General features: G+C 37.5%; 1 protein-coding gene across 1 annotated transcript in view; it reads right to left on the bottom strand.

The window, feature by feature from the left end:
* RB1 (retinoblastoma 1) overlaps window positions 1-9,570 on the bottom strand; it is a 73,748-nt gene extending 64,178 nt beyond the window's left edge. Inside the window, exons 1-5 of the mRNA XM_009868207.1 lie at window positions 9,464-9,570; window positions 6,970-7,104; window positions 5,142-5,180; window positions 3,618-3,685; window positions 2,034-2,144 (exon numbers count right to left, since the gene is read on the bottom strand). Coding sequence (XP_009866509.1) covers window positions 2,034-2,144; window positions 3,618-3,685; window positions 5,142-5,180; window positions 6,970-7,104; window positions 9,464-9,507 — 397 coding nt within the window. The 5' untranslated portion in view covers window positions 9,508-9,570. The remainder of the gene's footprint in view (window positions 1-2,033; window positions 2,145-3,617; window positions 3,686-5,141; window positions 5,181-6,969; window positions 7,105-9,463) is intronic.
* Window positions 9,571-9,794: the final 224 nt, after the last annotated feature.

Below are 9,794 nucleotides of genomic sequence, written 5' to 3'. Positions count from 1 at the left end.
CCCAAAACCCTGCCAGGCAAACAAGTAGGAACAAATAAGTTCACCTTGAATAGGATATAAAAAAAAATTAACTCAGTAAGGCAAAAATCCTTCATTTCATTAAGCTCAAAGCAGATGGCTTCCATATTGTCAGCTTGAAATATGTGAATTACATTAAGAACATATGTTACCATCATTAAATAACGTTGGTTTAAAACTGACACTCTAATCAGCATGCTGTTCTCATCTCTAATTTCCTTTGTATCTGGTAACTGTTTTGAGAAGCTCTGACAGACTACACTGCTCAGGCAGTTGCATCATAATCCGCTCAGCCTTACTCAGATCCTAGAGCCTGACATCATTTAGCACAACGTGAAGCCTCTTGGTCATGAGGACTGGAACAAAACCATGTTATTTGCTAAAAGAACGAAGGTCTGTTTGACAGTTTACACAGCACCTGCACATATGACAGAATCACAGAGAATCACAGAATTGTTGAGGCTGGAAAAGACCTCTCAGATCATCAAGTCCAGCCGATGACCCAACACCATCACATCAGCCAGACCATGGCACTAAGTGCCACATCCAGCCTCTCCTTAAACACCTCCAGGGACGGTGACTCCACCACTTCCCTGGGCAGTGCATCCCAGTGCCTGAGCACCCTCTCCGTGAGGAAACTTTCTGAGATCCAACCTAGCTTCAAGTTAGAAATCTTAACGCTTTACACTTCGGACAGTGATACCCATATTTGCAATTTAGTCTGAAGTGGCAGCGTTTCAAGATACAATGCACAGAACCAAACTGTTTCTAATAATGAGCTCCTAGTCGTCTTAGTTTTACTAAAAAAAAAAAATCCCAAAACCAAATCAGCATGAAGAGAGTTCAAAAAGAGGTAGTTTCAATTCAGTGGTCTTTGAAAAAGGTCTGCTTTAGAACATCTGAAATAAGCAGTAGCATGTCTGTCCTACTATGAAGGACAAATTTAAACTCAAAATAGTACTGGAGGAGGGCAGGGATTTACTTGCCACAAGTCCATCTTTTCCAACCCTTTATTTGTATTGGCTTTAGAATAAAAGCAGAGTTATTTGTTTATACCTGCAACAAGTGATAACTAACTCAGATAAATACCCTCCAAAACATAGAATTTAAAGAATATAGCAGTGAGTACGTCATCTGTTCTATGACATTATAACCCAAGTGCATATATGGTCGTGAAATAAAGCAAAAAGTGTCGCATCCAAACCCAGCAGAGGATAAACTAATTAGTATTAAAAATTGTTTTCTACATACTGGGGTTCCAAATACTTCAGTATACTAATTCCATAGTTTGCAGAAGAAAATATTCAACAAAAATACAATTCTAGCTTTGAAATGCTTATTTTCTGAGTCTTTTTAGTGGGATTTTCCAGGTTTTAGGTACAAAAACTGAATGAACAAAAAAATTACTGCTGATCAGAAGTTCCTGTAGTGAAGATCCATTATAATTATACTTAAAATAGAGACACTTGCTAATAAGAAAGGTGATGTAATAAAAACAAGGCTATCGACATTTTACCTGTACCGTTTTATTTTAAGCTACCACTGAAATTAGCTCTTCTATGCACCACATAATGATTCTAAATGTCTGTATAGTACATTTTTGTCATCATCATACTGTTGTATGTCAAAGAAATAATTGAGTCAGGGCACCACCTTTTCCTTCTGTAACTCAAAGCAAACCTAATAATAGTTCTCAGTGACCATCTAACCAGAATCTGAATTCTTTTACTGAAGTAAAACTGCTGTTTTAACAAGTCCCTGAACAACTTGTACAGGCAGAAGACATAGCAAAAGGATGCCAGGAATAAGAAAAAAAATTATATTAAATACACTGCCACATTCATATAATTTAATTCAAGGTCACAACTAGCTAAATTGAACTAAAGCATCAAAAAAATCCATTTTAATAAGCTTAAGAAGTTTTACTATGTTAATTATGAACGTTAGCATTACTTTAATAGAAATTTAAACCAATTTACATTCTATATTAGTGAATGAAAAGCTAAAATCCTTACTGTACGGTTCCTTGAGCATAGCAGGAGGTGACAGTTTGATAAAATAATCTAAGACACACAGCAACAACTGGAAAGAAATCACCAGGTCATCTTCCACTTGCAGCACTTTACCTGCAAACATTTGTGAGATGTTTGACTTAATTTTAGAAGTAATTTAGAAAAAAACCCAAATATTTGGAAGTTCATTTGACGAAAAACTACAATAAGAATTCAGAAAGCATCATACAGGAAGCCAGTGTTCTTTAGAGGCTATTGATTTTAAAACTCACAGTTCTTAAGAGGTTTGTTGCATTCTAGATAGTATGCATTTAAATTTATTTACTGTGCACAAAACTTCTAGTTCTCAGTGCTCCATCCTGATTTCCTTTTCATTTTACTATAGTCGAGTAACTGTATAGACTATTTTACCTACATGTACCTCTTATTTCTGTGCAGTTCTTCTTCCCTTTCTCTTTTGTGGTGTTACACAAGCTTTGTGACAGCTATAGTAACCAGAAAGCAGGAGTTGCTAATATACAGTGAAGAGAAATTCAAAACACGCTATCACATTGTACGCTCAGCCTGACAAATTTATAAGAAATTACTCAAAAGTCACGCTAAGAGCTCTTTTAAAACTGCATTATTCCAGCTGTTCTCAAATTGTGATTCATATGCCAGAGAAGATCGACAGGGCCAGGCAAGCCGGTGTGTATCGCCACAAAACATTTGGCAAGCCAACAGCAATTCAGAACAGCCAGAGACCACCACTTGTATATACATGGTGCAATTTTGACATTATTTTCTTTCCACGTTAGCAAGCATTACCCAAGGGTCTCCCGTAACTATAACTATTTGCTGGTACATTTTAGTCTTCCTTATTCTCAAGGATAAGGCAGGAAAAACTTTGTGGGTTTTGCTTTATGCTTATGCTTGGAGAATTGTAGCGAAAAAGCTCCACAAAGCTTAGCTGGCATTTTGATGGCAGAGGTGTACACGGCACTGATAACTCCTGATTACTCCAGGTCTGTGTTAAGATAACGTGATTCATTCCTTTCTGTAGGAGTAGTACGATGAGACAGGACTCCAGGGACTACTGTAATTGTTTCATCACTCAGCTTTAACGGGAAATTCTGCCTTATCAGAATCAGAGCATTCAAAGGACATAATTTTGGGAACTTTTTACCTTATAATATGTTGTTCTTATTAAATATATTTTATCTACTTACATATCTTCACATATTCACTTTATAGAACAGCCTATTTAAAAAAATCTGGCAGGCTTTCCAGGTACTCATCCATTATTAAAATACTGGCAGATTATACAGTAACTCAGAATAGACTCAAATAGAGAACAACAACCTTTAAAGTAAAAAAAAAAATAAACAATATGGAAAGCTTAAAAAAATACCACTTAAAAGAATAGCCAAACTGAATAAAAATAAATATTACTAAAAAGTATACAAAAGCCACGCAATCAAGACATTCTGGACCTGTACTATGCATATTTGTAATAAGGATGCTAGTCTCATACTGAACATGTAAAACAAACTCATAAACTCACTTAACAATACCAATTAAAATATCTGTCTCTTAACCAACACTCACCTTTTGCCAGCAAAAAAGTAATCCAGTAATTTTTTAGGACTAACACAGAACGGAGTTCAGCAGAAATCCTGCAGAGACATAAATACCTGGCATTACCAACTCTGTAATAATTCAAATGATAATTTCTGAAAATGTTCTTAAGTCAACAGAACATTTGAAAGCAACATAGAACATTCCCCATACAGCTGTGGTTATTAACTATCTGCTGTGGGTGCACTCCCCTTGGTCTGGGACACCTCTCCTCGCAGCGGTTGCCAGATTTCAGAGGAACTGCTAGAATCACAGGATCATAGAATTGTCAGGGTTGGAAGGGACTTTAAAGGCCATCTGGTCCCACCCCCCCTGCCAGGGGCAGGGACATCCCCCACTAGATCAGGCTGCTCAGAGCCCCATCCAGCCTGGCCTTAAAAACTTCCAGGGATGGGGCTTCCACCCCCTCTCTGGGCAACCTGTGCCAGTGTCTCTCCACCCTCGTGGTCAAGAACTTCTTCCTAACGTCCAATCTGAATTGATTCATCTCTAGCTTTAATCCTTTCCCTCTAGTCCTACCACTACCTGACATCCTAAAAAAGACCCTCACCAATCCTAAAAACACCCTCACGAACTTCTTGAAGTTTCTGGCTAGTTTGGGACTAGTCCACCAGCCTAGGTATATGCTCAAGAGGTTGGCTGGTAGCCAACGGGAGACTTTGACTGACCACAGCTCAGATCCAATGAGCTTTAAAATGAGGTGCTGCCGGGGCCGGGGTGGAACCCTTTGGAGCAGCAGGTCTTGCCCTCAGGGCATGACCTTCCCCCTTGCTCTTGAATGCCAGCCATGGTAACATCTCGAGATTGAGAGCCATCATCTTTATATTGGTGAGCGTATGTGCCACCTGGATCTCTATTCTATGCTTAAAATTGGGTGTAGTGTAGTAATCACCCTTCTTCACTGGTATCAGATCCTGTAAATTTATTTGTTACTAAATTCAGTTTTATTGGGTTGACTGAAAAACTGGGAGTGAGAGCTCACCTCACATTATTCCACTCCCTACTTAATTATGACTAGAAATTCAAAAAAAACTTAAGTAAAGACATTCAAGAATCAGGAAATATCTGTATCATCCCTGGAGAAGAAAGCGAGTGCAGATAATTCACTGAACTGTTACAAGCTGTTTTCTCTTGGGTGCCTTTGACTAATGCCCTATTCTCCAGTCACAGCATGAACTCAGCTCCTTTGGGAGGTGTTAAGGCATCTTTTCATCCACTCTTTGCTTCTACGATTAGGAAGTTCGCTCTCCAAATGTTTGTTACCACCGTGCTGAGACACCCGCCATGAAGTGGGGATCCTTCATGGAGGAAGGGATCAAATATACATCCCTTCAGTGGCTCTCATCATCTCAACAAAATTCAAAGTCCTCAATAAATCTAAATTAAACACATGAAATACTACGACTCAGGTCGATTTTAATGGGGTAAAAGATAAAACGCTGACATGGTTTACATCTTATCTTGACAAACACAATTTAGGAAAGTCAAACTTACTCACTACTAGGTTGTTCCAGATAAATAAGGCCACAAGTCCTACAAAACAAAAATAAATTATTTTTAAAGATTTTTCCACCAGCAAACTATGCAATATCTTTTACTTCAATTTAGTAAAAAAAAAAAAAAAAAAGACAGCTCACAAAGCATTACTCTAACTTTAAAAAAATAATGACTTTTGGAGAACAGATTAAAAACAGATCAACTACAGGCCCACCACAGCTGAAATAATGCTCTCTCTTACATGCTTATATCGAAGCTTAAACAGCAAAACAATTTTCTTTTGGTATAATACAATTTGTTATTGTTTTCCTCCCGAAATACCAGATTTGTATGTACATTGTTACTTAGTGGTTTGTAAAACACAGAAAAGTATGTGTTACAGAATACTCTATAAAAAGGCATTTTAAAACCTTTACTATTTCCTGTAGTCTCACTGCAAGTCTTGAGGTGCAATGTTGCTTCCTAATTATTCTAGGTACATGTCGCTTTAAGAAATAAATTCAGTTCATTCAAAAACAAAAACAGAAAAAAAGACATTTCAAACATTGTTTGAAAAAAATTGTTACTGCAATTCAAGCTTCAAGAAAGTGAAGAAGAGTTAGAGAAGGGACAAAGACCACAGAGCAGAGATGTAAATCCGCACTGACATTTTTACAGGCCAGAAAATACTTGCAATTAGTAAAAAACAATTCTTTACAACTTTCCTAGAACTTCACAGCTTTAAGGCAACTATAAACTTCACAAAAATACTGTGATATACACATTATGCAGGATAATAGTAAGTGATTGATCGGACTTGGAAAAGACAAACAAAGTCTTTATTATATTGATGCCTTGATTCTACAAACTGCTAGAAGGTTACCTGCTACCCCTTCCAAGGGTCATTTAAGGGATATTTGAGAGTCTTTTGTGGTCCAGGAGGAAAAAACATTACAGTGACTCAAATTTCAGTAGGTGAAAAATGCCACAGCGACAGTATCAAATAATGCAAGCATCATGGAATGATGCAATTAACAGTTTGCTGCTGGTGTATGCCACAGACCGATTAAAAATCACCTCAGACAGTATCAGATCTTGCCAGTATGTATCAGTTCTAGCACATACTAGCCTGCAAAGGTATCTAAAGCCTTTATCATCTGTCTTCACGTTCAAGCACAGAGTGCAGGAACTTACCACCTTGGAGTAACAGCAATTCAGAAAAGCCTCCACCTGAGAGTCTCCCAATTTTCAGGTTACACACAGAAATCTCTCAGCACTCTGCCATAAGTACATTCAACTTATTCTGTACGAAGAGAATACCCCTCAATTTTCATTGTATGGTCAGTTGAACCACTTGGGTAAGTTTACCCTCATTACAAGTGAGAACTGGTAATAGAGCAGTCTCTGCAGTGCCCCTAGACCCTGGAACAGCCTCCAGTTCCAGATCTGGGAGAGATCCTTACATCTCCCTTGGATCAGGATTTGGGGAGGGATGGGCAGGTAGAAATGGAAAGTCCATTAAATAAAAGAATGTTAGATAGTAAAACAATCCTCTTTGTAAAAAGCTTAAAGGGACAAGCAAACACTTGTCGCCTGTCATGTTACTCTTACTACTGTTTGTACTGCAACAAGGGGATTGTTTAACAAAGCATTCTAATAGTTAAGGAGTAAAATGTAAGATACGTTTATTCAATGCATGTAAACAGTTTCCTTTCACTGTTCTGTAAATATTAGCACACAGAGTTTAAATAGGCTCTTCTAATGGACTGTTTGAAAAATCTAAATACTTAAATGTTGACAGACAGAAAGAATTCTTGATTTCAAAACAAAAAAACCCGTATACTACCTTTCAAACTTGTGGTATAGTGCAAGTAATACATCGTATTTCTTTTTCAGCCTTGATACAGTGCTATCAACTTTAGTGCTTACGGTATCCATGTTAACATCCACCTCTTTCAGAAACTGAAAAAATTTGCATACACTGAAAAAAAGGAAAAAGAACAGATTATCATAACTCTGAGAATGAGTACTGTGAAACAGTTCTTAAAATTTTAAAAGAAAAAAACCCACCACTCCACCAAAATCTACTGCCTCACTCCACTAGACTCCCAACATATTCTTACTACAACCAGCAGTGACTGAGAACCTCACCTTGGGAAACACTACTTGCTTACATCGAGCCCCACCTTTACATTTTTCAGATATATAAACACTGTTCAACTAGGTAACAGAGACATTTCATGATAAAGGTTCTTCTACAGAAAAAGAATTTTCTTGGCCAGCACAGATATTTCTGGAAATCAGAATTTGCTAACTAGACACAGCTTTCTTCCTTGCTCTGCAGTAAAAACATAAATATCCAATGCAGACATCTTGCCTCTTCTGTTCTGCTTAACAGTTCTGCTTTTAAAATGTTCTTAGTAGTCTAAGGAGAGGAGACTTGGCTCCATTCATGCTAAAGAGAGACCTAGGAATGAAAGCTGAGGTGAATGCATTGAATTATATAGAATTTCAAGTTTTTAACAAGTATTGGGGGCCAGGGCATCCCTACTCTTTGGAAATACTATTACACAGAGTACCAAAGTTTTCCCTACTCATCCATGTTAGTATTATGTCCATCAAGAAAACATTTTGTTGTTATGTTCTTAAGCAAAATAAGCAGATTGCTAAAAATGAGGCAGAAGCTAACAAATATATTCAACTATTTCAACTACATCAAATATATTTTAATCCTGTCTCAGAATATGGTATTCCAGGAAAATTTTTTTATCTGTGTGAGATTAAAAAAACAGAATATAAAACTAGTCAGAAGTTCATTTGAAAGTCTTTTACCATGGAATGAAAAAATCTTTCCTTGTATCTGCGTGGTTGTAGAGGGTAAGTCAATGGGAAGACATCTGTATGAATTTACCTTATAGCTGACAAAGTGCCAGGGCTAACAAGCAATTGAGCACTGCTAAAATCAAAATCAGCAGAGTAATAGCTTACTCTTTGAAACCCTAAGGGAAAAAGTCTCTTTCAGTTTGCAACACAAGTTGGCTTGCGCTCAGGTGGAACATGCCAGACATCACTGCAATGCGATTTCACCCACATGGTTCCAAGTCAGTCAAGACTGAAGATTTTAAGTTAAAACAGAGGATGTGACCACTGCTCTAGGAGGTGATGCAAGGTAGAAGAGGCATGGAGAAGTCTAGTCATAACTGGAAAAGGAATAGTCTGGCCCAAGTCTAGGCTCAGTGTTTTACATTAGCCTCCTGCGCTACATCGGAAGGCTCTGCTCTGGCACATGCTTTTGACACATGGCACAGTTTTTGGGCAGACAGCATCGAAATTCTCTCCTTAGACGAATTTAACATGAGGTATCCCTATTGCTGCTGCCACCTAAATTGACATTAAAAGCAGATCTTTGTCCTATAATCTCAATTTCTGTATTGTGAATTTGGTGACTACACAATAAAACAGTAATAATCCACTAGCAGAAAGCATGTACAGAAGTAAAAGATTTAGACTGGCATTAAAATGCTTGAAAAAGAGCAACATGCTGGCAAACTATCTGAAGGGTAACTTTTATATTTTTCCCCGCTTCTTGATTTAGCCTAAACCTAATGTTGGAAAGATTGTTCAGTCTTGAAAAGAGAAGACTTTGGGGGACCTAATAGCTGCCTTCCAATACCTGAAGGGAACCTACAGGAAGACTGGGGAGGGACTTTTTACAAGAGTGTCCACTGATAGGACAAGGGTAAATGGGTTTAAGTTGAAGGAGAACAGATTAAGATCGGATCTTAGAAAGAAATTCTTCAGTACGAGGGTGGCAAGACTTTGGAATAAATTGCCCAGAGATGTTGTGGCTGCCCCGTCCCTGGAGGTGTTCAAGGCCAAGGTGGATGAAGCCTTGATCTAGTTGAGAAGTGTCCCTGCCCATGGCAGGGAGGTTGGATTAGATGATCTCCAAAGTCCCTTCCAGCCTAGGCCAGTCTATGATTCTGTAAAAGAAGGGTTTTATAGAACATTGTGATATATAGAAAGGAGAATATTTTAAGTGCAATTTATATCAAGTTAAGTTGATGAAAACTTGAGGATAACAAGAATAAGAATCAGCTGTGTGATACAATCAAAGCTAATCACAGTAGAACCATACAAGTAGCATTGCTCTCTCAAATAAAATACGATGCCAAGACTCCTAGTTTACAGAAATATCCAGGCTTCCCATAAGTAACTTCCACTAGCCTACAGTAAGCTCCTATGACTAGCCTGATATGCACAAAGATTCATAAGACTTTAAAGACATTCTCTTTAACAAATTTTTAACCAGTTAGTTGCTGAAATCTAAATTCACCTACCTTATGCTTATACTTTTCAGAAGCTCTGTGAACGTGAACGTCATTTCATCCAGATCAATTGCTACAATAAAGATACAGACTCCCCATGTTTCCTTTTGCTTCTTGTTATAAACCTTTTAGAAAAAGAGAAAACGGTTGTTATTTTTATTATGCAATAAAAGTGGGTAATAAATTGAAAGCATTTATTTGTCCAAATTAGATTCAAAATGGTAAAATAAAACACCTTCAAGCAAACATCTAACTATGGTAGCTAATTATAAAAGTGATAACTGAAAGCCACTACAAGTTTTACATTATAGATGAAAGATAAAGCACTTCAACTCTTATTTCT

This window comes from Apaloderma vittatum, unplaced genomic scaffold, assembly GCF_000703405.1.
Source record: "Apaloderma vittatum isolate BGI_N311 unplaced genomic scaffold, ASM70340v1 scaffold2534, whole genome shotgun sequence".
NCBI lineage: Eukaryota > Metazoa > Chordata > Aves > Trogoniformes > Trogonidae > Apaloderma > Apaloderma vittatum.
Note: the sequence above shows the minus strand (reverse complement) of the source record. Positions and strands in the feature narration are given on the sequence as shown.